This window comes from Malus sylvestris, chromosome 5 (genome assembly GCF_916048215.2).
Source record: "Malus sylvestris chromosome 5, drMalSylv7.2, whole genome shotgun sequence".
Lineage (NCBI taxonomy): Eukaryota > Viridiplantae > Streptophyta > Magnoliopsida > Rosales > Rosaceae > Malus > Malus sylvestris.
In genome coordinates this window covers 16545181-16571657 of record NC_062264.1, presented here as the reverse complement: position 1 = coordinate 16571657, position 26477 = coordinate 16545181, and the positions used below count along the sequence as shown (strand labels likewise).

Genomic DNA, 26477 nt, shown 5'->3' with positions numbered 1-26477 from the left:
GAAGTGTATCTTGACATCTTGGGCCCATTTGAGGTAATTAGTGCCAGAGATATGAAGAGTAGTAAAGTCCAACTTGTTCAATTTTGACATCTTTTCTGCCAGTAAATAGGTGGATTAAAACTTTAAGTTTAATCAAAATAGATGTAAAAACCGGATTAAATGTTTGGTTTGGAAAAAAAATTTCGGATTTTCATTCGGTGAATATGAGCTTAAGGGTGTGAACTTGGATTAAAGATGTGAACTCATAATGAGGCACATGTTAATGGGTTTAACTGGGCTCGTGTTTTGTTTCTTCTTGACTTGGAAATATTTGTAAAAAGTCAAGTGAGTTTGAAACTCAAAACAAATTAACTCAATTCATGTAGCTTGAATGAATTATTTGGGCTATTCACATAATCGACTAGAATATGAATTTAGTTTTGACTGGAAAGTAAAAAAATTGTGCGTTCAACTGGAATGCGGGTTTTATATTCGACTAAAATATGAGTTGGGCTCTTGACAGAAAAGGCAATTTGGCATTTGACTGGAATGCATGGGGATGCCCTTCTGGCCGTCGGGTTGGGCTTACTTCTGGAAGCCCAATTGCAACAAAGCTGCTAGGATTTTGCGCAATAGAGATTGAGGCATCATTGGAGCCTCCATATGATATAGACATGTTTATCACCAAAAATCACAAACAACTATTTTCGATTTAATATGCATAAGTTTAGATTTAAGGGGGTTCATGCACCATGGTGATTCTTCTTAACGTGATGGTTTCGCAAAATAGCAAAAAATTAAACGATATGATAAATATAAAAATCACATAAGCAATTAGAAAATATCATAACTTTCATGGGATATTACGCACAATTACGGGTTGACATGAACTTGAATTTTAATCAATGACCTAACAATTATACCAATTAGGGTGCGTTTGGTACGTAGACGGGACGGGACGGGACGGAACGGGACGGAACGAAGGTGTAATTTTTGAAAAAGACATGGGGTATATTTGTCTTAAAATGATAAAACATTGTGTTCCACAGACGTAGAACAAACCCGTCCCAGGGGGGGAGGTGGAACGCAAAAACACCCAAAATCTGTCCCGTGGAACAGCCCGTTCCACCCATTTTTGGCGCACCAAACGCGGGACGGAACGCCTCGTCCCGTTCCGTCCCGTCCCGTCCCACGTACCAAACGCACCCGTGAACGGACACAAATGTCCAGCAACATATATTATTATTTGTTTGCCAAAGAAGACAAGGGTACTTCTCGAAGTTGTTACAGTTTGAGAGAACGTGGAGTAATGAGTTACGGTAATGATAAAGAATCATACACTTGGTAAGTGTGGATCATGATAGTTTGTCGTAGTAATGTGTTGGCCCTTGCACACAAGTTCAAGCTAGTTTTGGCACGACAATAAAATTCAAATTTTAAAATATGTAAAAGATCGAATGACGAACCTCGTAATCTCTCACTTTAACTTTGTGAGATATTCAGGATGGATGAAGTTGAACATATGACTTTTGAGTGCTGAGGCGAATGTACTTACTACGTATTGAATCTAGTGAGTTATCCAATCCAATTTCTTTGACAACCAACGATTGTTTTATGTTTTTATTTCCACGACTTAGCAGAAGCCATATGAATGAGTAGAGAGTGCGGAGTATTGTATAAGACGACACCATTTCCTTCAGTGTGTTAGAGCACATGAAAAACAAGTACCCATAGTATCATTAACATGATAATAACGAAGAAAGAACACAGATGGGCTAACTGCCGACATTCAGGGGGAGATTACCTTTGCATCTTATAGCAGTTGGTCGAGCTCTAATCGCCATAGGCAGAATAAAACTCGTTCTTGGACGGATTGTGGCAACTGCACAAACCTAGACCAAATCATGAGAGGCTTGCAACAACGAATCTCATTGACTCGTTTCAAGTAGAAGCGGCATAAAGGAACCATTGGTTGCAGGTTTCCATTTGATAATATCAGGCGACTTAATAGAAGGTCACAAAACTTACAACCACATTATCACTGCAATTTAAGGTTAAATTAATCATAGATTACATTACCGGATGAAGGCTATATCATAATCACGTCTTCCAAATTTCGGCTTTGCCTAAAAGTATTCTACATATTACAGCAGACAGTTGAATTTGCCCAAACAGAAATAATAAGCTACAGCTTTTCTGTTTCCTTTGCCACCTTACAAACATAGCTCTGCGATTCTGCCCTCGATTCCCTGAACATCAACCTCATTCTAGTCAGAGATGTAATCTATCAAAGTAGTCGGGCACAAGAAAACTTGAGGGAAAACAGATAGAACATAAACAAGTTTCGACCTTCTTCTCACAAGGCATCGCGAGAAGCAATCCTGCACGTAATAGCATCGGCAAGTGACGATATCCCTAGCTCCACGCTTGTTATCTTATAGTGCTAGAAGAAAAAAAAATAGTTTCGATGATCACTAACTAGAAACACCATCGCAATGGAACTCATTGCCACTATAAAAAGAGACCAACATACATGTATACCTTTTGTATTTGGGCTTGATCTGCTCTCGCTGCTAACTCCTCCAAGTCAATCTCTTTTCCATTGACAAGTTTCTCTACTGCCTTTTGTTCTATCTATTATAACACGAACAATATTAAAATCGGAATGGCTAACAATCTTCTGACATACTGAAGCAATGCAACGCTTGATCTACCAGGCTTTCCATGAGACAGCGATCTTACCTCCTCAGAAGAAGCATTGAAACGAGCGGCAAGCACATAAGTCGAGCTTTCAGAGATGCCACATCTTTTCAAGGACTCTGTGATCTAAGCCACGATCAAAGCTAGGGGTTACATATTTGCAGCAATAGAAGCAATGGACCATAAAGCAAACTAGTTAATTGGTAGAGAATTACATGCTTGGATCCCGAGTAATTGTAAACAAGCTCAGAATGAAGAGTGCGCGTCGTCAGTGACTCTCGAGACTTAGATACGAGCGTCTTATGTGCAGCTGCAAGCAAAGGGAAAACATCCGGGATCTGCTTCCATTGCGGACAATGGCAAACATTAGAGAAACGCAATAACAAGCATCTCAGCAGAAAGAAGTACACAACATTGAAGGCAAAACAAAAGGCGGTTAAAGTACACGGAATCATACAAGTGAAGCATTCAGGAATGCAACTTCCGGGTTTAGTGTCCCTGATTGCATCAAATCAAGAAGCTCCCTGCAGGATAACGACTCTATTAGGCCCTGGCATAGCATCGATAATTCGATATCATATTCAAATTGTTTATGAAAACCGTCATCGATCCCGAAAAAGAAACAAAATTTTCCTGCTGGCATTTGGTAACGAAATACCCAATTTTACCCTCAAGCTAAACAAGGTTTTGGTGGGAAAATCCAGGGGAACAAAATTGGGGTTGGAGAATTTTGCATGAGAAAGTAAAACCCAGTTAAGCCAGTTTAAAAACTTGAGAGAGAGAGTGAGAGAGAGAGTACTTGGAGTTGGTGACTTCAGTGAAGAGAGCAAGAGAGAGGGTGTTCCCATTGACCTGAAACTCCTTCATTGTTGCGTCTTCAAGCTCCGGACTTTCTGCACTGCAAATCTGCAACACAACAATTGAATTGAAGCTTAAATTTCTTATCTGAATTGAATACAAAAAATCAAAAAGAAAATCAGCAGATGGATTTTTACCAGCAGTTGATATATTTCCTGGCTGCTGCTCTGCCACTTCCTAGGGTTTTAGAGGCACCAGATTTCGATTGAGGACAAACAAAAAATAAAGAGCAAAACATATGAATAGCGCGCCAGGAAGGGGTCGAACCTTCGACTTTCTGCTTAGGAAACAGACGCTCTATCCACTGAGCTACAGGCGCTTGTTTGTCAATCTATCCACTAAACTATATTATCACGAATTAATTAAGTATAGTACGCCCATAATTCTTCCTCAGCCAGGCTGGGGCAGAATAACAAAGTACAAGTATTGGTAACATAGCAAAAATGTGTTCCTCGTCATTAATATGTTTGTTCGCGCTAATCGTGGCCTCTCAGGCGAATCGATGATTGTATCTTTGATGCACTTGCTAGTACATTTGAGAATTCTTAATTTGATAGTTGTAAATAACCTCAGACTGTGGAACAAAAGATTATCACGAACCTACGTCAAAGTGTCGACGATGATTCTCAAATATCGTAGATCAGAATATGATACGATGAGATAGAATCCAATAGAAACAAAAACTCAAGGAACACATTATTTACTCTTAACGGTCAAAGCGGACCTTTAAATGAAAATTGTTGACCTGGTCAACATTTGTGTGTCTATCTTCAAGCACAGCCTTCCACGTGGCAACCAAAACCAGGCAATCCCCAACCTCCCCCCATTGGCGCCCATTCGTCAATTTTAGCAGGAAGAAAAAAAATTGGCAAACGTTTTGCAAAATTTTGTGTCCTGTGTTATTTTCTGGGTGAAAAGTTTTGCCCGGACAACATGTCCCTCTGCCTCCTCTTCCTCCTATGGCTAGTCTCCATCCCTCTCCTCGCCCACTCTCAACCTAACCCTAGAGGTTGGTACCACACATCCTCCTTTTTTAATGAAACCCTATATTTTCCTCATTAATTTTGGCTTTAGGGTTCTTGCTTGTTCATTATTTTATCCCAAACATAACCAACTCTACCATTTTTGTGATCTTGTTGATTGGACAGAATTAGGGTTTTGCTAGGATTAATTGTCTCTATAAACAAGCATAATCCAATTTTTTGTAGGGTGGAGTTGTTTTGAATTGCAAATATTTTTTATCATCTCTCTTCACTCACGTTTTTGGACGTAACCAAAACTCAATATTTTCTAAGGTTTTATTTCACTCCCACTTCTGGTAATGCAATTTGATATGTTTTATTTATTACTTCTTCAGTGGTATGTTGGTTTCGTATTATTGAAAATGTGAGTGAAATAAAACATCCGCAGATTTTAAACACGACTAATTCAACAGATTTTTGTATATGTGGAAAAAAGAGCAGTTGACACTTTTTATCCCACACATTTTATAAAACAAGCACACCCTTACTATACACTTGAAGTACCCAAATTATGAGCTATACATGCAAATTAATGTCTTTAAATGCAGGTTACCTCCTAAACTGTGGAGCTGGGCCGACGTCTGAGAGCGTAACAGTAGGGAACCTAAAGTACACCACGGACGAGGGCTTTATATTGGTAGGAAACACCAGCACCATCAAACAGGAAGACCTTGTCCCCATACTCGCCACATTGCGCTATTTCCCCAACAAGTCCGCGCGTAAGTACTGCTACTCTATCCCTGTTATCAAAGGTGGGAAGTACCTCGTGCGCACCACGTACTATTATGGCAATTTTGATGGCGGGAAGGAGCCTCCGGTATTTGATCAGATTGTGGAGGGGACTAAATGGAGTGTGGTTAACACCACGGAGGACTATGCCAATGGGTTGAGCTCGTATTATGAAATTGTGGTGCATGCCAAGTCGAAGACATTTAGTGTGTGCCTTGCGAGGAATAACATGACGGGGTCGGATTCTAGCCCCTTTATCTCGGCTCTTGAGCTGGAGTACTTGGATGATTCAGTGTACAATACCACAGATTTTAGCAAGTATGCACTTAGCACGGTGGTTAGGAGTAGCTTTGGAACGTCTGAAGGTGACATAATTGGGTAGGAACTCGACTCCCTATTTAATTAGTACTCTCCTTTGCTGCATTTTTACGATTTAAGAGCTATGCAATTCGACTATACGTAGTAAACTAGATCTCTTATGGAAGTGTGACTAGGTGTAGGTACGTACTAGTGAGAGAGTTTGGGAGTCACGTTTCACCTTTAATAGAGATAATGCGGCAAAAAAAAGTTATCCGAAAAAAATTCATTGGAATTATATGGTACTTGTGATACTGCTCGTGTCACATTTGCTGATAAAATTGTCTGAAGTTCCAACATTTTCATGGATCGGCGTTGTAGATTACATGTCTAATAATTGTATATAGGCGAGTGATACCTATGTCAGTGACATAATCTACAATGTGATTCATGTATTCATAAGTGACTCACATATCCTACACCAACCTAAGTTTACATGTTGGATTTTGAACTAAGTGGTAGGATATATATATATATAAATGAAGAACTAACCAGAAAATTATATACATGCTGAAGAATTTGAACTGTCTGATGTTGAATATGTAAAATATGAACTTAGCTTTCCAGATGACAAGTTCAACCGGTTATGGCAACCACAAATGGACCAGAACCCTATTGTGAGATGCAAGGCCAATGTAACTCCCTCCGATTTCTGGAACGTCCCACCAGCAAAAGCATTCCACAATTCTATCACAACAAGCCGAGGGAAGCAATTGCATGTCAAATGGCCATCCTGGCCACTCCCCAGTGCAGCTTACTACATTGCATTATACTTCCAGGACAACCGAAACCCAAGTCCATTTAGTTGGAGAGTCTTCAATGTTTCTATCAACGGCAAGAACTTCTATTCCAATGTCAATGTTACCACCAGGGGTTTGACAGTTTACGCCCCAAAATGGCCTCTATCCGGGCAGACTGAGATTGTCATGACTCCAGGTCAGGGGGTACCTGTCGGGCCTGTCATCAGTGCTGGTGAGATCTTGCAGGTCTTGCCTCTTGGAGGAATGACTCTCCCTAGAGATGGTATCTCATTCAAGCCTAAGATTATTTTTAGGGAAGTCATTACGCACTCCCTTTCTCTCTTCTTGCACTCCTCCCTCCTTTTATAGCCTTAGGATTGAATAAATGAATAAAGAATCAAAGGGCAGAGTGCAGGAGGTGAAACGGGAGTGCGAAAATCGCTAACCCATTTTTATCAAACACTCCATCTTCACTTGTTGATTTTGACCCTTAATTTTGGTGTTCCTTAGTTATGGCAATGAATGAGTTGAGAAGAAACTTTGACAACCCACCTCCCGATTGGAGTGGCGATCCTTGTCTGCCTGAAGGGAATTCGTGGACTGGTGTTACATGTGATCGCGGGAAGTTTTTTCGAGTATTAACTTTGTGAGTATCACAAGGATTTATGGCACGACTGAGTATAGATATAATAATATAATTATTAGATGTTTCCTAGATAATGATTAATGCTAGGGGATTTAAATTTGATTCGCAGTCGAATGTTTTCCTATTATGTGAAGGAATCTAACCGGCGCTGGAATATCCGGGTCACTGGCACCAAACATAGCAAATTTAACTGCACTCCACCATATGTAAGTAACCATGCACTTGTTAGTCGCACTAACAGTGTTCACTGGCTTGCCTTGTCACGATCGCTTCCTAACTTGCGTGTTTAATGGAATGATTTCCTTACAGTTGGCTTGGGGGGAACAAACTTTTAGGCAACATCCCAGAAATGGGCTCATTGAAGGAGTTGCAGAGTTTGTATGTTATATTTAAAGTTCTATCTCATTCTTCATTCTTTTAGATAGCTAAACCTTAACTCTGGTTTTTTGTTGTTATGATAAAGGCATTTGGAGAAAAACCAGCTTGAAGGATCAATTCCTGAATCATTAGGCCGACTTCCAAAACTGCGCGAGATGTGAGTATATGGTCTTCCATCATCAAATAGTTACCCAATAATAAATCATTCAATTTTCGGGACATTCTACGGCAGCAACTAACTACTTTGGTGACCTGCTTTGGTTTTACAGTTTCCTTCAGGATAACAAGCTTGAGGGTGATGTCCCTGAGACGCTGCAGAATACAAAGATAAACATTCAGTAAGAAACAACAACCTTAATCTCTAGTTCTTTCCCCCAAAATGGGTCAATTTCTATGCATTCTATCATCTTCAGAACATATAAGAAGGGACACTTTGGATGCGGTCCCTATCTATCAATATTCTTTGATTGAAACCTTGTTAGTTTTTAGTTTTTGATTGAGGTCCCTGATATTAATGTAATAATGTAAGTTACTATATTTTTTTAATTAAAAATTAAAAATTGAAAATTTTAATTGTTTATATTAATGAGATTTTAAATAAAACCCATAATTTATGGGATTAAAAATAATAAAATTTAAATTATTCTCTCTATTATATTGTGTGTGTGTGTGTATATATATGTATGGGTACATTAACCAAAATTAACAAAAAAAGTTATTGTACCAAAACATGGATACATTCTCAAATCAACGAAAAAGAATGTACCCATATAAGTTTAAACATGGATTAAAAAATTTGAATGGATTTTATATTAAAAAAAGGTACATTTTACATATAACAAATTGATATATTTGAGAATGGGTACATTTAAGATTAAAAAAATTGAAAAATTATATGAATGGGTACATTTAAGATTAAAAAATTGAGAATCTTTTTATATATAAAAAAACACTAATAGGTACAAACTTAATTTAATTTAATTTTTTATTATTTTGGAAATGTTTGAATTGAAAATTAATTAGAAGTTTGATAGAGGTGTGAGTATTAAACCCTAAATTAATTACTAATTTTTATATTAAAAAAATTATATAATAAACATGTAAATTCATTATCACATTAATGCTAAGGACTTGAATCAAAATTTGAAAACTAATAAGGTGTTAGTCAATGAACAATAAAAACTAGGGACCGGATACTAATTTTTCCTATTTTCTATTCTGCTAAAAGAAAAGGCTATGGTTCTTTTGCAACTTATGGTGGTTAATATTTCAGGTTGAAGAATGAGGTTGACAGTGAACCAGAATCTCCAGTTAACATGTGACTGGGAAGTATTAGCCGCTGGAATCAGACTACAAGAGTCGAATGACAGGAACGGATCACCATAACGTGGAGAGACGGCAGAGTGAGATGTATGAGCCCCGCTTCAATACTAATGTGGTTGGAGGAAGGTCTTCATGTTTATACATGCATCTAATTTCTCAAAATGTCAGACCATAATTGTAAAACAAACAAACCAAGTGCAGCATATGCGATATGAGTAACATATTCACCACTAACATGTTGAACAGAATTTACTTAATTACTAATGAGAACGTTATGAAAGGCAAAGTGCATAACTATTGATATCCCGATAGCTAGTCTTATTTTGTTCTGTTAAATTACATTGTTTAAAAAAATCGGGGATATGATATTTCATTCCGAAATTTTTTGGATTGAAATTGGAAACACCTATTTCTGATTCGATTCAGCCAAAAGTCGGGCCTTGGAGAGACAACTATGAGAATAATTATCATATGAATTGATGTTAGAGTTGCAAAGGATCTCGGGGGACTCTGTTGGAACACTAAATAAAAGAGCTGCTGTTAAATGTTAATAGAGCCAGGGAATCTACGAACACCCTCTTTCATGTGCAATGACGTCATGTGCATGAAGAGGCATATCGATGGAATAGTAGAATAACAACATTACTATGCATGCTAATCATGTTTGAAAATCATTGGATTCCAAAAGCTTAAGTTCATGCGTGCATCGCGTTGTTAATCATGTCAAATGTAAAGACAAAATCCTTTCACACTTTATCTTGTTGATCAGGCACGATGTCATTATCTTCCGAAAATCAACTAAACAAACAAATAACTCAAACTTAAGAAAGGTGCAATTTGACTATCATCACAGTAAAACTTGAACAAACAATGCATTAAACATGTAATCTAATAACTCGTTAAGTGATTGGATTAGTATATATAAAGTTTGCAAATAGTTAAAATAAAGCTGTCTAAGACAACTTACAACCAGCTTACATATTCTATCACATTAAAATCCAGATTCCTTTTTTTTTTCCCTTGTCATTTGCTATTTTGAAGTTTGAACACAAGTGTTACTCTTCTATAAACCTGCATAATATGAACGCGGAGGCATAGCCAGTCGCTTCATCCTTAATATATCTCTCTATTAGATTTGCTAGGTGTAAGCAGAATGTGAAGAACTAGAGAGAGAATATATATAATGGATTATATATATCTTCGTTTACTATTGAAGAATATATTTCTGTAGTTATTATCTCCATGTGGTAGGTCTAAAGAGCAAGCATGTTCTCATATACTTTATTATGTACAATTTATTGTTCTTTACTAATATTTGTACTTGTACTATATATCTAGTCTAACAATATTTTTTCACTTATGAGTGAGGTCTCAGGTTCGACTTACATAAATGGTAATGACGTATTATTATATAATGTGTTGAATTCGATTCCTACTTAGTGGCTAGCCCATTGTGCAGCTTAACTCAATCCCCTCCTCTCATCCTCTTAATTTATTTAAGTGTATAAACACAATGAATTAAATGCAACTAAAACTAACAATGACCATGATAAAATACAAAGTTAATTAGAAATTACATAATTTAGTAAATAGCAATTAAAAAAATATAATATTCAATCGAAATAAGTTTGAAATATTTCGAAAAATTTAGTTGGAATATTAGTAATTTTTCTTAATCTCTATATGCATTCAAATTTCTATTTAATCTTTTCAAAAAAAATTTCAATTTCAGATCGAAATTTTTAATGGCAAATATGGAAATTCCAATCCAACGAGCTCTCATTTTTTTTTTTCTTTTCTTGGGCTATATCGTTTAGGTTAACCACATTTTGCACTCTCTATGTTTGTTGTGATTTTTAAAATAGGCCATGAAGTTTCAATTTCCTTACATTGGCGCCTTAGATTTTGGGCAAGTCTTCATACAGCCCTTGTTTTTGTGATCTTTTCATCATTCATATGAATTGAGAGTTCATCACTTGTTACCATAATTGTCGAGTTTTTTGATACATATGAATGAAAAAATAGTTTTCAAAGAGAATGAAATGTTCTAATTATCCTTATGTATGATGAAATATGATAGATTCATTGCTCTACATCTTCGTAATTGCACAGAGAATGGTTTAATAGAATGCTAACAACATTTTCATTAACCGTTCAACTTCTATTACAATGCACTACTTGTAGTAACTACCAAATAACTACCTCTAACAACCGATGACCAATTCATATCCATTGTACACTTGTCACAAATAGATGATGTTAGCTGGCATTTAACAATACCCCCCCTGCTTGAAACACAAGTTGTACCCTCTCAACAAAACAAACAACAATAAACAACAACAGAAATTGCAGTGCAAAACTATTGACAAGTAATACAACTAAGAGAAAATTTATGCAGCACAGAACAACATTACAATTACAAATGCACCACTTCTAGAAACTTGAGCTTTAGATCCTAGTACAATTTCTCAATGGCATCCTCCTTCGAATGATTCTGCCATTGGACTAGCACCTCGATAATTGCAGTATTGTTCTTCTTAATCATTCTATGGTCTAAAATTGCCATTGGGACATCCTACACAATTCCAGAATATGTGATGAGGCAAGATATATGAAAGATATGATGCATTTTAAAATGCTCAAGCAGCTGTAATTTGTAAGCTACAAATCCCACCTTAGACAAAATTTGGAATAGGCCATAAAATCTTGGTTGAAGTTTGTGGAATGGATGAAGCTAATGACATGTGCTAGTATATAACTAATCTCAAGTAAACCCGGTCACCAGCATTCAATACTCTTTCAGACATGTGCTTATCAGATTGTACCTTCATCCTGCACTGAGCATTTTTTAAATTGCTGTTAAGTATTGCCATAACTTTATCTTTGTCTTTTAAAGATTGATCCACCCATTTTCATATGCATGAACTGTTGGTGGATCTTGACCATACATAATCTCAAAAGATGTCATCTTTGTTGCAAAATGAAAATTGGTATTATAAGACCATTTAGCCCATGAAAGCCAAAGAGCCAATTTCTTGGGTTGCAAGTTACAAAAATATCTCAATTATGTCTCAAGACACTTGTTTAATACTTCTACTTGACCATCTGATTGTGGGTGATAACCAAAACTATAACAAAGAGAAGAGCCCTAAAAGTGAAAGAATTCCTTCCAAATTTTGCTTAAGAAAACTAGATCCTTATCACTTCTTATTGACTTAGGCATGCTGTGTAATTTGAAGATGTTGTCAACAAAAAGTTGAGCAACCATAGATTCAAAATAGGGATGACTCAAAGCAATAAAGTGGGCATATTTAGATAGTCTATCAACCACCACCCAAACCATAGTCTTACCCTTGCAAGAAGGAAGACTTACAATGAAATTCATGGATATATCAGTCCAAATTTTGGTTGGTATAGGAAAATGTTGCAACAATCTTGGAGGAGCTAGTGTCTCATACTTGTTTTGTTGACAGGTAGGACAACACGCAACCAAATTTTTAACAAATTTTTTCATCCCTTCCCAATAAAAGCACTTAGAAATTCTTTTATATGTCTTCAAGAAACCTTCATGGCCTACTGTAGGAGTAGCATGATGTTATGTGAAGATCTTATCTCTCCAAGTACTAGTAAGACTTAGTATAATTCTATTTTTATACGTAAAAAGTCCATTATCAACCTGGAACTTCAAATTGGAAACAGTGAGATTATTGTCATCAACAACCAAAATTGTAAGGATTTTTTAAATTACCCTAAGATCATTCTCTAATCCCTTATGAGATCATCCATCCACTCTGAGTAAAGATATGAAATACCATGAAGTTCCAACTCTTGTATAGATTGCAGAGAAGAGTTATTGCACCCTTGCTTAAACTAGATGTCATAGTCAAATCCTAGAAGTTTAGTCACCCATTTCTATTGAAAGGGAGTGTGTGCTTTTCCTTGAAGAAAATACTTCAGATTGTGATGATCAGTTTGAATAATGAAGTGGTTGCCAACTAAGTATGACTGCCACTTATGAATGGCATGAAGAATTGCTAATATTTCCCTCTCATAAGCTGACAACACCTGATTTCTTGGACAAAAGGTCTTGCTAATGAAAGCAATTGGTTTACCCTTTTGCTGGAGTACTGCACTAATACCATGACCAGATGCATCAGTCTCAATTACAAATGGTTTACTAAAATCTGGTAATGCAAGCACTTATGGAGATAACATTGCCTCTTTCAAAGTAAGCAAAGCTTCGATAGCTGCTGAAGACCACTTAAACCATCTTTTTTAGTCAAAGCAGTCAATGGACTACTTATCTTACCTTAATACTTTCACAAAATTTGGTATAGGCCATTTTGCAATTGATTCCAACTTGGTAGGATTTGCAGAAACTCCTTGTTTAGATACAATGTGACCTAAATATTCCACTTGAGATTTGCTAAATATACACATAGATTGCTTGACAAACAAACTATGCTCATTTAATGTATCAAATACACTCTAAGATGATCTAAATGCAACTGCCATGTAGAGCTATAGACCAAGATGTCATCAAAGAAAACTAAAATAAATTTTCTTAAATGTGGTCTAAAATTAGGATTGGTGATACAAAAGGTTTCAGACCATTTTGTGAATTGGATATAAAGCTTATAAAAATCCCAATACAACATCACACCCTCCAAAAGAAATGACATATAAATCTGAGTTACAAGTGAATTTCTGGATGGTAATAGGGGCTTGAGCTAATGTACCTTGAGTAGCTACTTTCTCACCATCAGCTATATTGACATTAAAAACATGACATTTATCTAAAAAACCTTTCAACCTCTTGACTAATCCCACATCTATGAAATTGTGAGAGCTTTCTAAATCAATTAAAATAGTCACATGACAGTTCTTAAAGTAACCAGAAACCTTCATGGTTTGAATTGTTGGAGGTGCAAGCAGTAATCTCTGGTTCTTCATTTTCCATGTCATCAGTTTCACAAAACTCAAATTCTTGCACATCAATCAAAAGAAGTTGCTTCCTTTCACAAGTATGCATTTTTACAAATCTTTCTTTACAATGAAAACATAGGCCATTTTTTCTACAATGATCTACTTCTTCAAGAGTTACTTGCCTAATATTAGGAGGTTTAGGACGATTTTTACTCACAACATTAGTATTCAAGTTTTGTAGAGGAGATAAAAAATTTGATTGCAAAAATGGAGGTTTAGATTTCACCTTAAGATCTATGAGTTTTGCATCAATTTGATGAGCAAAAGTTGTAGCTTCAAGAACATTTTTGGGTTTCACTAACTTTACATCATGTCATAATTTAGCTTTTATCCTCCAATGAAACACGATTTTAGTAATGCAAGATTGATATCTTTTGTTCGATTAGCTAATCTTCTTAAATCGATCACATAATCCTTGAGAGTTCCTAACTGCTTCAACTTTACCAGATTCTCAGCTGAATCTTCAAGTCCAAATGGTTTCACATAACGACCCGTGCCCCCATCACATCCTGGGCTCGACTTCGCCGTAATACGATATTTTCCACTTTGGGCCCCGACCACGCCCTCACGGTTTTGTTTCTGGAAACTCACATGAGCAGAACTTCCCAGTGGGTCACCTATCATTGGATTGTTCTCGAGCAAACTCGCTTAACTTCAGAGTTCTGATGGAACTCGAAGCTAGTGAGCTCCCAAAAGGCCTCGTGCTAGGTAGAGATGGGAATATATACATATAAGGCTTATAGGATCCACTCCCCTGGGCGATGTGGGATGTTACAATCCACCCTCCTTAGGGGCTCGACGTCCTCGTTGGCACACATCCGGCTAAGGATAGGCTCTGATACCAAATTGTCACATCCCGGCCCGGACCCCCACCACATCCCGGGCTCGACTCCATCGTAGCACAATATTGTCCGCTTTGGGCCCTGACCACGTCCTCACAGTTTGTTTCTGGGAACTCACGTGAGCAGAACTTCCCAATGGGTCACCCATCATGGGATTGCTCTCGTGCGAACTCACTTAACTTTAGAGTTCCGATGGAACCCGAAACCAGTGAAAATGCCTCATGCTAGGTAGAAATGGGAATATGCATATAAGGCTTAAAGGATTCACTCCTCTGGGCGATGTGAGATGTTATAGAAGGACCAAATTTTTTGATACAGAACCATCGTAAATCCTTCCAAATTTGTGTAATTACTCAAGCAACGAGCCCATTGAAGCCATTGTAAAGCTTCTTCCTCCATGTGAAATGAAGCTATTTTCACTTTATTGGATTCTTCGATGTTAAAGAAATCGAAATAATGTTCTTCTTTGTATATCTACCTCAAAGGATCATCTCCTTCACTAAATCTAGGAAAATCCAATTTCAAGAACGAAGACTGAAACTGCTAATTACCATTGCTCCCAAATTCTTGGCGATTAAATTCGAGTCCATGCGATTAATGTGATATAAACTAACACACAAATTAAACCCTATTAAGATAGTTGTAGTACGCATAAGTAGGGATCATTCTAGGCCGGGGATTAGTTAGGGATGCTAATCAACACAAATTAAACTCAAAAACACAAAACTAGACTCTAAAACAGAAAACTAAACTCAAACTACTCAGAATAGACTAAACTGACTCAAATAGCACAAAACTAAGTTAAATTGACTCAAAACAAGAACTAGAGGGTGATTTGGACCAAAATTGAACTAGAAAGACTCAAAACACTAAAAAGAACCTAGTTTGGACAGATTCTAACCTAAAGACATGAAATATAAAGGGGAATTGGTTTTTGACGAATTTGAAGTAAAACTAAGTACTTTGCAGAAACAAATTAAAGATAATATGAAATTGGGTGAATTAAGGGTGTAAGGCTAGTTAGAGGGTCCTTCTCCACACATGACACACATGCATACAAATCGATTTCCAGTTATTCTTCCGATAAACCATGAATGAAATGCCCCAAATTAATCGTGAGAAGCACAAATTAACTTTCAGATTTTCGTAAATTCATTGAATTGGACTCAGTGACACAACCAAATTATTCTTATCAAGTTCCCTACATGAATAGCATAATAGAGATACATATCAAAGATCATTAAGTTATATGAAAATCATAAGTATTGACAAGGCATTTGTAACTATGAACTACATGATACTCCTACCAAGAATTCACTTAACACAATCATGACTAGTGACTTTTACTACTCGTGAATATAAGTTCATAGCGATTAGGTGAAATTCCCTTATATCCTAGTATCAAATTCATGCATGCAAACTAAGTATGCATCCTCAATCAACACACAAGATAAGTTATCAATCAAATAGATAAGTAAATTGCATTCATGATTTATGAAATCATAACTAGAAGAAATCAATTCATATCACATATATGTTCATGGCTTTGAATTCACCTCTAACTAAAACAAATTTAGTTCCTCATGTTCACAATTAAACAAAGACAATTAAATTTAAACATTGAAACAATAGATAGAATACATCTAGAAACGCTCCAACAATCCAAAGCGTTGAATGGCAGGCACGGCTCCAAAGGTCTCCTCTCCTTCCTTCCTTGCAATGCTGCGGCACAATTGTATTTTTCTGATGTTTTGGCTCTTGTGTGTGTGGTGCGAAAATAGGGTTAGAAAATATGTATTTATAGGCTAGGGTTTCAGCACAAAAGTTGTGGAGGAGAAGGATTACACAATCCTAAGGAAAAAGGACTAGGAAATTCGCACAAAACTTCTAGAAGGGGATATCTGGCAGATTTCTAGAAGAAAAACAATAAAAGGTGCGGCATCACTTAGGATCAGGAATAGGAAAGGGGTATTTAGGTGATTTAATGTGCAATTGATCCCCCCTTGCAGCTGGAATTAAGGTAGCAAAAGATTAGGTTAGGATAAGATAAGATAAGGTTAGTTTGGATAAGATAAGGTTGGATAATGTTTTGGATAATGTTCCTTCCTTTTCGCTGATTCCTTATCTTCTTTGTCTTGAATTTATTTTCTTCATCTCCTTAGCATATTCCTAGCCTTTTGAACTCAAAAAACGTTCATCCACCTTGCTCCATACATGTTCTATCCATTCTTGGCCCAAAACTGCTCTAAAATGCTCCAAATTGCATTTTCTTGCCAACTTTGTCATTTGAACCTGAAAACACACGAAAATAGCTTAAAACACTCTAATAAATAGAAAATAGCTATGAAAATGCAAGAAAACACGCTAACTAAGTCGTATAAATATGCTCCTATCAAATTCCCCCACACTTAGCTTTTGCTAGTCCTCGAGCAAAACAAAACAAACAAAACATAACCTAAACCTTCCAACATTCGCCTCAGGGATTTCCAATGAAACATGACACATTAAAAATCACTACTCACATAGATTTCAGTCATCCTTACCCTCGAGCACACACTTAATTGCAGTCACTACTCACTAGCTCGCATTTAATCACTTAAAACAATGTTTTGAATGTAGTAACATGCCTTAGAGAATTCCCTCAATTCCTCACCGGATATACTCTCTATTTTCACACAGATTTTCTGACTACACTCCCTATACTAAGTATATGTGAGAAGATTGATGTAAACATGTAGACTAGCACTCACATATGTTATAATCAAAGAAGGCACTTTCTGGAATTATTAATGCATGTATATATATGATCTCATGAACGGAATATCACTACTTAGACGTGAGAACCAGGGATTCCATATGCTCATACCAATCCCAACCTCCACATTATCGAACACACAACCATCAAGATTGAAGTCTAAGGGTTGTAACGGGGCTAAGGTATTGGCTAACAAAGAATGGTCAAGGATAAACAAAGGTTCTTAAAGCAATAGTAAGCAAAGTAATGGAATTGACACTTAGAATTCACTTTTGAATGCAGCAACCAACTTTAAACACAAGGGAGATTCACAAAACACTTAGGGCCAGATTCAAACTTTTGAACCCTTTCTTCAACAACAAATACTTGTGAGTTCATTCTCACTTATTTAGAACTCTTCTCCTTTCTTTTCTCAACTTCTTCTTCTTCTTTTTTTTTTCTTTCTTCTTTTTTCACGTTTTTTTTTTCGTTGGAAACAACCTTCCCCCACACTTGTTTTCTGCAATATGTTTGATCAAAAGGAATTCCCTCTAAGTCATGCTCCACTATACTTCAAGAACAAGGGTATGGATAGTCATATTCTAGGCTAGGTAAGAATAATGTGGCTAACAAAGAAATTAGGCTCAAAGGGGTTAAACCTACAAAACATATGCAAGGGATTAAGGCTTTTTGGCTCTGGTGGTAACTACTAAACAACTTCATCTTGTTATATGTTATGCACTCAATTTTAAGCTTTGAATGAAACGGGCATCATTTCTAGTATTTGGAACTAAAATGATGAAAACGCATTCTAAGTAGCAACCAAGCAAAGAAATAATGAGATCATGCACCGACTTTAGAAAACAAAAACATCACAGATTAATAACTCTCCAAACAAGGAATAGGCTCAAGTCTCTCAGGGTTGTAGCACTAATTTGAGTTCCTTCCTTCAAGCATGTTACAAAAACTGATCTTTTTCCTTTGTGATTACATGCGAATTCGTTAATGACAACTACAACTAAGCATTAACCAAAGAGCATATCAAACTTTCACCCATGTTTGCAGCTTTCTTTAACAGTCATGCAATTAAAAATCAAATCCTCATCATTGTGTTGGAAGGTACCCTAAGATACAAACACTCTAAAACGACTCTTTTTGGGTTTTTCAAAACTTTTTCTAATTTTTTTTTTCAAATTTTCGTATTTTTCTTTCAAAACACACTAAAAACACTTAAAAACAGTGAAAAACAACTCTAGAAGTGATAAGTGATAAAATCCCACGAAAATCAAGGAAAATCTCAACCACCTATACATCTGTGACTATATTCAATAGAATTTATAGAGACAATTAGAAGCGAGAAACCAGTTCCTGTTGGCTGGTTGAGATTTTCCTCTAGTAATCATGAGTAGTATTGGTTGATGTGTAAGTTTTTGAGTCCGGTCCTCAAATTAGGTTCTCGTTCAAATGTTTCTTTAAGTTAAGTTTGCAACTTAGGTGAAGGACAAAATATATCATCTCAAGATTTACGGAATTAAATTAACTAACATAAGCATGTCTGTACAATTTTTTTTTTCTTTCAATTCTCTCTTTTTCTGCACTAAAACCTACAAATGCTGCGGTTAAAAGATGCGATTACGAGACAGAGGCTCAGGACCAAAGAGGTAGAGGAAGACTTAGGAAGAATTGGACAGAGACTCTTAAAAAAGACTTGGACTACTTGGATCTAACGGAAGACATGGCACAAAACCGAAGGCAATGACGTTTTAGGATTCATATAACCGACACTACTTAGTGGGATAAGGCTTTGTTGTTGTTGTCGTCCTCTCTTTTTTGCCAACTTTCTTTTCTATTGGATGGTGGTTTAGTGCTAAAACTAGAATCAAGGACAATGTTTGGCAACCAGTTGAGCGCCATTCTTTGTTGCAATGTAAAAGGGAAGATATATGAGGGGATATTTGATGATGTGTAAACGTTAACTTTGATATTTACTTTATGAAGGAAGCCTTTATGGGTAGGATGCTTAAAGGGCTTGAAAGATTGTTCAAAGCTCGAAAGGAAACTTTACTTATTCCTTCGGGTCCTCATTTTTGCGTTTAATGCGTGCTTTGTAACTTTACTGATTCTTTCGGAACCCTTGTGGCTTTGAATCACAACCCTACGACTTCTTACCGAGACATTCACCATTGCAGGATATGTACAGAAGATAACAGCTCGCAAGGACATTGAAGTGATGGAGGATTTGGATAACGGAAAACCACCATGAGCTAAACGGAGTTATTTCTTACGAGATTTTTTGGTATACCAGGAAATATTTTACGATTAGTTTGGTATACCGGGAAAAAAGTAAACCACTCTTCAAAAGGAGAGTTTTGAGGAGGAGAAAGGAGATTGTAGTTGCTTGTAGCTTTTCTAAAGAATGTATTCTTTCTTATCTATTCCTAGCTTTTTCCGTCAGTTATCACCTTGGAATCTTTTGTTCTTGAGTTACCACAAATTGGTAAAGGAATCAAATTGTTGTGTTCAGTATATAAAGATCGGAGACACCCGGTTTCCGCAATCTCGTATTGACGGCTACCTGGACTGTTGTATCGAAGTTCAATTTTCGTAGTTCTTCTTGATCAGCTGTGGCGGATATGGCGAATGCAAACTTCCTCGACTTCCAGTACAACCTATCAAAGAGGAAGTTTCTGCGCAAACCATCTCAGATGTTTTCCTTTCGAGACAGGCAATACTCCGGCATAGCACCTACTTTCGAGCCAAATCCCAATGAGATGAAGAAAGTATTTGAAAAGTTTGACTCCAACAAAGACGGGAAGATATCTCAGGCGGAGTACAAGGCGATACTGAGAGCATTGGGAAAGGGAAACATGATTGGAGAAGTGCCGAAGATTTTCAAGTTTGTTGATCTGGATGAGGATGGCTTTATCAATTTCAAGGAGTTCATGGAAGTACACAAGAAGGGAGGGATTCGAACGATGGACATCCAGAATGCTTTTCGGATGTTTGATTTGAACGGCGATGGAAAGATAAGTGCAGAAGAAGTTATGGAAGTGCTGAGGGGGTTGGAGGAGAGGTGCAACCTTGAAGACTGCCGGCGGATGGTGAGAGCGGTTGACACTGATGGGGATGGTATGGTTGACCTAGATGAGTTCATGACCATGATGACTCGTTCCATGAGACCAGCATAGAGCAATAGTGACCTAATTTTCATTTGTGTTTGTGCGTGTTTATGTAAATCCATGTGAAGCATTTTAGTGTGTAATTGGCCTTGTATGGTGAATGGTAGTAGCATAATGTGAGATTACGTTGTTTCCCAAAGACAACAAACGCTTCTCTTATTTTCTTCGAGATAATATGCCCTGTAACTGGTGGTATAATTTGCCTGGTGTTTATCTCGCTCATCACATGATCAAGACACAAGGGGATATACAACTAGAGAGAGCTAAGAATCTCATAAAAATAAAGTCTTACGAACATCATCTAAATTGGACACTGGTCATCTATCATGCCATAGTCCCTCTTTTCTTGTTTTATAAATGGGGACGGTAAATTCGAATTCGGGACGTCTTCTAATATTGAGCAGAAAAAGTACCGCTAGACCAAAAAAATTCATGCAATTTAACTAAATACCAAAACACCATCTGTGCACCATAAAATTAGAGAAACAACCATCCTGACATATTTTGAAAGTATGTTCTAATAGCTTCAAAACATCATTAACCCAATAGCATCTCATAGGAAGAAAGCAATCAGAAGGCCGAAAAAGGATAAGCAAATGTGATTTGGCATTTTGACAAATAGATAATGCAATGCATATATAGCTCAGTACGTATGTCGAAACAAGCAGTGGATGGTTAATCTCCTACCAACTAGAAGCACGGGTACTGGTCTGCAAAGGATCCCGTATATAGCTCGGCATTGTTCGAAATTTTTACAAACCAAACTGCAACTGGGAAGAACTCTTTAGACAGCTCTGAGGTGACATATGCTCTTCACCAATAATCCCCACACGAGCATTTTCCGTCCTTGAAATGATGGAATCGTTTGTTGTCCCTGACGATCAATTCCCTTCCAACAATCTTCGACATGATCTTAATGGCATTATGGCAGTCACCGCACACGCGGAGGTTCTTGATGATCCTAAGAGTTTGCCTTGGCGGAGTACTGATGAGACCATACGCGATTGCCAATCGCTCACTGTGATAAAGCAAGGCCTGCTCCTTGGCCTCCTGATCAATGTCATGAAGGACATATCTTGTGTCTGGCACATAACCTCCTCCTTTCATCGCAGCAAGAGCCTTTAACTTCTCATCATCCTTGTAGAGTGTCGGATTTTTAAACTCACTAATTCTGCTCTTCCCATCAAGCATGCTAATAGCAGTATGCTTTTTCGGTGGTGGAGTTGGGATCTTATTCACAACAGCCTTTGACGGGTCAAGAGCAACCATTAACTCCTCAGCATGATCTTCAAGATCAATATCTCCATGAATCCGAGCATAACTTTTCAATGCCTCCCAAACTGGCGCTGTAGGCTCAAATGGGAGCTTCTCAATATAATCAATTGCTTCGTAAAGATGACCACATTTTCCAAGCACATCTAAAACTCCCATATAATGCTCCACACCTGGAGAAATTCCATACTCAGTTTTCATCGACTCAAAATGTATAAATGCTTCTTCCACCGCATCTGCACTAGCGCAAGCTGAGAATACTGCAAGGAAAGTTTCGGAATTGGGTTGCAACCCTTTCTCCCTCATCATCTCAAACATCTGCAATCCATCATCTCCTAACCCATTATCCGCATACCCATTAATCATTAAATGCCAAGAATCAATATTCTTCTCAAGCATATGATCGAACACTCTCCGTGCATCAGTCATGCTCGCACACTTTCTATACATTTCAATGATTTTATGGATTAACTCACGATTACCCCTGCAGGTAGACTGCAAAAAGAAATCATGAGCCTTTTTTGCGTCCTCGAGCGACTTCAATCTCCCGCACAACTCAAACAAAGAACGAAAGCAATCAGCATCAGCCTTGACCCCTTCCTTATCCATCAATTCAAGGGCTTCTTTAGCCTTTCCCTCTTGGCACAACCTCCTCAAATCATCGATCGAACGGGGCACAACTTCCGGGGTTTGATTCACAGCCTGAGCAGGGTTTTGAGGTTGTGGGCTCCACCGATTAGGGTTTTGAGATTGGGGGCTCCACTGGTTAGGGTTTTGAGCTGGTGGGCTCCACTGATTACGGTTTCCAGGTTGTGGGTATCCTTGATTGGGATTGTTCCACTGATTTGGGCTTCTGGGTTGCTGAAAATTGGGGCTCGGAGGGGGAGGATTCACCTGGTTAGGGTTTTGATACTGAGGAGTGCCCTTCCCCTGCCCCTGAGCCGGACTCCACTGATTCGAGTTTCCGCGTTGTGGGTAGCTCTGATTCTGGTTAATCTGGTTAGGATATCCGCGATTGGGATAGTCCGAACCCTGATTAGGATATCCCCGATTGGAATAGCTCTGGTTCTGACCCTGATAATTGAACTGATTCCCAGGCCCCTGGGTCTGCGAATTCCACTGGTTCGGGTTGCCGTATCCCTGACCTTCTGGGCTCCACTGGTTAAGGTTCGCCTGGTCATTGAAATACCTAGGATCGGACGGCGGGGGTTGTTGCTGAGGAGGCCTCGGGTGCTCATTTGGGACGGCGGAGGTGCTTAGGGTTTTCGCTGATGTTAGGGTTGGGATGGCGGTGGTGTTGTTGCCGTGAAAGGAGGAGAAATGAGAAGGGTGAAGAGGCCGTAACTTTAAGAAAGGAGACAGCAAAGGGCTTCGTGCGCGTCGAATCGCCATGAGAGACGCCATTTCTGAGGGAGATTTTAGCTTAAACCCTAATGAAATGCTCTGCTCAATCCTCGTGTGTAAAACCCGCAACTTATTAAATAAGACTCGGTTTGTGCTCGACTGTACATACAAGCCTTTTTAATCTTGACAGTCCAATATCATCCTACTGTTGAGATTAAGCCACCTATTTTCACAAATGCTCTGCTCAATCTTTTTTTTTTTTTTTTTTTTTGTTTTAAATCACTCAGTACTACGGTCTAATGATATTCATCCTTACTTGGAAGTGAGATGTCTTAGGTTCAAATCTGGTGGATAGCAAATTCTAACACACCCCGACCCGAAATGTCTACCTGGACTCCGAATCGAATTGTGCTGGCCAACACTTGGAGGGTGACGAAGTCATAAAGTAAAGTGATGTAGAACTGTGAATAAATTTAAACCTAAAATGTAGAAATGTGAATAAATTTAAACCGAAAAGTGCCTAAATACAAGAGTACGCTGTGAGCGGGAATGAACCAAATTCACACGTGATGACAAAGCATAAGTACAGTACACTAAAATATGATAAAAAATTATACCATCGAAGGTAACCGTCTACCCAAAATTTGCCCAAGAATCTTCATCGATATGCAAGCTCAGCTACTAAAACCTGGAGGAGCAAAACACAAAGGTGAGTGGGCCTAAAAATAAAGTTTTAATAAAAACCTTTGAAAACGTTATAACCCCTCACCGTAAAACATGTATAATTTCCAAATTATACATACTACGTATAGTATGAAAATACTTACCGTAGCTTGCAAAACGTAAATAAGGCATGACATCCCAAAATTACAAAATCTCAATAGTAATATAAGTAAAATCAGGTGCTCAACAAACTATGCTAGCACACTAGTCAGAGTCGCCTAATGTGACATGTACGACTAAACTTGTTGATGCACAAAACCGGAGGTCTTGGAACAACGTAAATCCGATCGTGAATCTGCAAGAAATGTAAATAACACAAGATGTATCGTGGTTCACCCTAAGGTTTGGGCTACGTTCACACTGATTATGTATTTCTGAAAGTATTGAGGATGAGAGAGTTTCTGAGGATGAGAGGGCCTAGGAATTGGCATCCCCTCATTGTGAGGGTGAGGAGTCCTTTTTATAGAATAAGGACTCCTCACTTATTACATATTTGCCCATTCCTTTATTACATAATTACATTTAAGTCCCTCGAGTATTTGTACGATATCTAAATACGAGGCCCTAAATATGGTATAAACAGAACTAATGTTCATCAATCTAGGCTAGCACACGAGTCGGAATCGCCTAATGTGACCCTGTATGATAGGACTGAGTGTAATCATAACATATGCTCTAGTGCTACGATCACGTGAATACTGGCAATAAATCATGGTCACCTACGAATCGGAGTCGCCTAATACAACCTGTACAACAGGACTGGCACCTACTTGGATCCAAGGCGAGTGTGCGGTGCGGAGGTGAACATACACGTGAAGAACTGGCTCTAACCCGGGGCGAGCACTAACACCGGGGTGCAGCAATGATGAGCAGACTACGTAAATATAAGCATGCCATAACAATTTAATAATTCTTATCAACATAATAAACTTACCTACGCATCCCGTAGGATTATTTAGGCATTTTGCAACAGTGCAACATTTCTTATAACATTATTTAATCATGGCATCAAGGATTATAAGCATACATGTGCATCCCGTATGATTTATGATAACTTCATAATTTTCCATTATTTCGCTAATTCTTATAAACTTTAGTCTAAACCAGGCGTAGGTAAGAAATTCTTTTCCAAATGCATAAATGGAAACTATCAATCATATATATATATATATATATACACACTATAAAAAGGGAAAGACCCACTCACTTGAAATCCGTGCTACAACTCCTTAGCACAAATATCGAGGCGTCACTAACGATCGTCGCCTAGAACAAATTTCAAATCATTCTAGAACGTCCTTGGGGATGTGTTTTATGTAAGTTACGTGTTCTATCGATAAGAATTATGAGACATGATTTGATATTTATTATAGGCGACGATCGTTAATGACGTCTCGATATTTGTGCTAGGGAGTTGTAGCGCAGACTTCAGTTGTGTGGGTCTTTCCCTTTTTATAGTGTATATATATATATGATTGATAGTTTCCATTTATGCATTTGGAAAATAATTTCTTATGTACGCCTAGTTTAGACTAAAGTATATAAGAATTAGCGAAATTACTGAAAATTATGAAGTTATCATAAATCCTACGGGATGCACAATTATGCTTATAATCTTTTATGCCATGATTAAATAATGTTATAAGAAATGTTGCCTAAATAATCCTACGAGATGCGTAGGTAAGTTTATTATGTTGATTAGAATTATTGAATTGTTATGGCATGCTTATATTTACGTAGTCTGTTCATCATTAATGCACCCCGGTGTTAGTGCTCGCCCCAAGCCAGGATCAGTCCTTCACGTATATGTTCACCTCCGCACCGCACGCTCGCCTTGGATCCAAGTAGATGCCAGTCTTGTCGTACAGGTCGCATTAGGCGACTCTAATTCGTAGGTGACCGCAATTTATCGCCAGTCTTCACGTGATCGTAGCACTAGAGAGTATATTATGATTACATCCAATCCTGTTGTACATGTCGCATTAGGCGACTCCGACTCGTGTGCTAACATAGATTGATGAGCATTAGTTCAGCCGTACAGGTCGCTTTAGGCGAATCTGACTGTTGTGCTAACATAGTTTGTTGAGCACCTGATTTTACTTATATTACTGTTGAGATTTTGTAATTTTGGGATGTCATCCTTATTTACGTTTTGCAGGCTACAGTAAATATTTTCATACTATACATAGTATGTATATTTTGGAAACTATACATGTTTTACGGCGAGGGGTTATAACATTTTCAAAGGTTTTTATTAAAACTTTATTTTCAGGCCCACTCACCCTTGTTTTTTGCCCCTCTAGGTTTTAGTAGCTGAGCTTTCATATCGACAAGGATTCTTGGCAAATCTTGGGGTAGACGGTTACCTTCGATTGTATAATTTCTCACCTTATTGTACTGTACTGTACTTATGCTCTGTTATCACATGTGAATTGGGTTCATTCCTGCTCACAGCACACTCTTGTATTTAGGCACTTTTAGGTTTAAATTTATTCACATTTCTACATCACTACACTTTATGGCTTTGTCACCCTCTAGGTGTTGACCAGCACAGCTCGATTTGGAGTCCAGGTGGACGTTTTGGGTCGGGGTGTGTCAGTTTGGTATCAGAGCATAAGTTTGGGCAATATTGCGTTCATCACACGCGTGATGTAAGCATTTTCGA

At 37.8% G+C, this 26477-nt stretch overlaps 4 protein-coding genes and 1 non-coding gene across 5 annotated transcripts; 2 read left to right on the top strand and 3 right to left on the bottom strand.

The window, feature by feature from the left end:
• Positions 1–1964: 1964 nt before the first annotated feature.
• LOC126620672 (uncharacterized) lies at positions 1965–3811 on the bottom strand. The gene is made up of 8 exons (XM_050288897.1): positions 3675–3811; positions 3479–3585; positions 3137–3203; positions 2895–3017; positions 2722–2805; positions 2521–2613; positions 2329–2422; positions 1965–2228 (listed from the first exon to the last, which is right to left on the bottom strand). Exons 2-7 carry the CDS (start codon positions 3544–3546, stop codon positions 2336–2338), a joined length of 522 nt encoding a protein of 173 aa, XP_050144854.1. The 5' UTR covers positions 3547–3585; positions 3675–3811; the 3' UTR covers positions 1965–2228; positions 2329–2335.
• On the bottom strand, positions 3784–3856 carry TRNAR-CCU (transfer RNA arginine (anticodon CCU)). Its single transcript has one exon. It is a non-coding gene; the product is annotated as a tRNA-Arg (tRNA).
• A 530-nt stretch (positions 3857–4386) lies between these two features.
• On the top strand, positions 4387–9029 carry LOC126621060 (putative leucine-rich repeat receptor-like serine/threonine-protein kinase At2g14440). The gene is made up of 9 exons (XM_050289422.1): positions 4387–4546; positions 5108–5666; positions 6205–6668; positions 6896–7031; positions 7166–7237; positions 7341–7409; positions 7495–7566; positions 7679–7747; positions 8683–9029. Exons 1-9 carry the CDS (start codon positions 4471–4473, stop codon positions 8729–8731), a joined length of 1566 nt encoding a protein of 521 aa, XP_050145379.1. The 5' UTR covers positions 4387–4470; the 3' UTR covers positions 8732–9029.
• Positions 9030–19833: 10804 nt separating this feature from the next.
• On the top strand, positions 19834–20621 carry LOC126623218 (calmodulin-like protein 30). The gene has a single exon (XM_050292014.1). It carries the CDS (start codon positions 19928–19930, stop codon positions 20480–20482), a length of 555 nt encoding a protein of 184 aa, XP_050147971.1. The 5' UTR covers positions 19834–19927; the 3' UTR covers positions 20483–20621.
• A 329-nt stretch (positions 20622–20950) lies between these two features.
• On the bottom strand, positions 20951–23222 carry LOC126623217 (pentatricopeptide repeat-containing protein At2g15690, mitochondrial). Its single transcript, XM_050292013.1, has one exon. It carries the CDS (start codon positions 23147–23149, stop codon positions 21287–21289), a length of 1863 nt encoding a protein of 620 aa, XP_050147970.1. The 5' UTR covers positions 23150–23222; the 3' UTR covers positions 20951–21286.
• Between the last annotated feature and the right edge of the window lie 3255 nt (positions 23223–26477).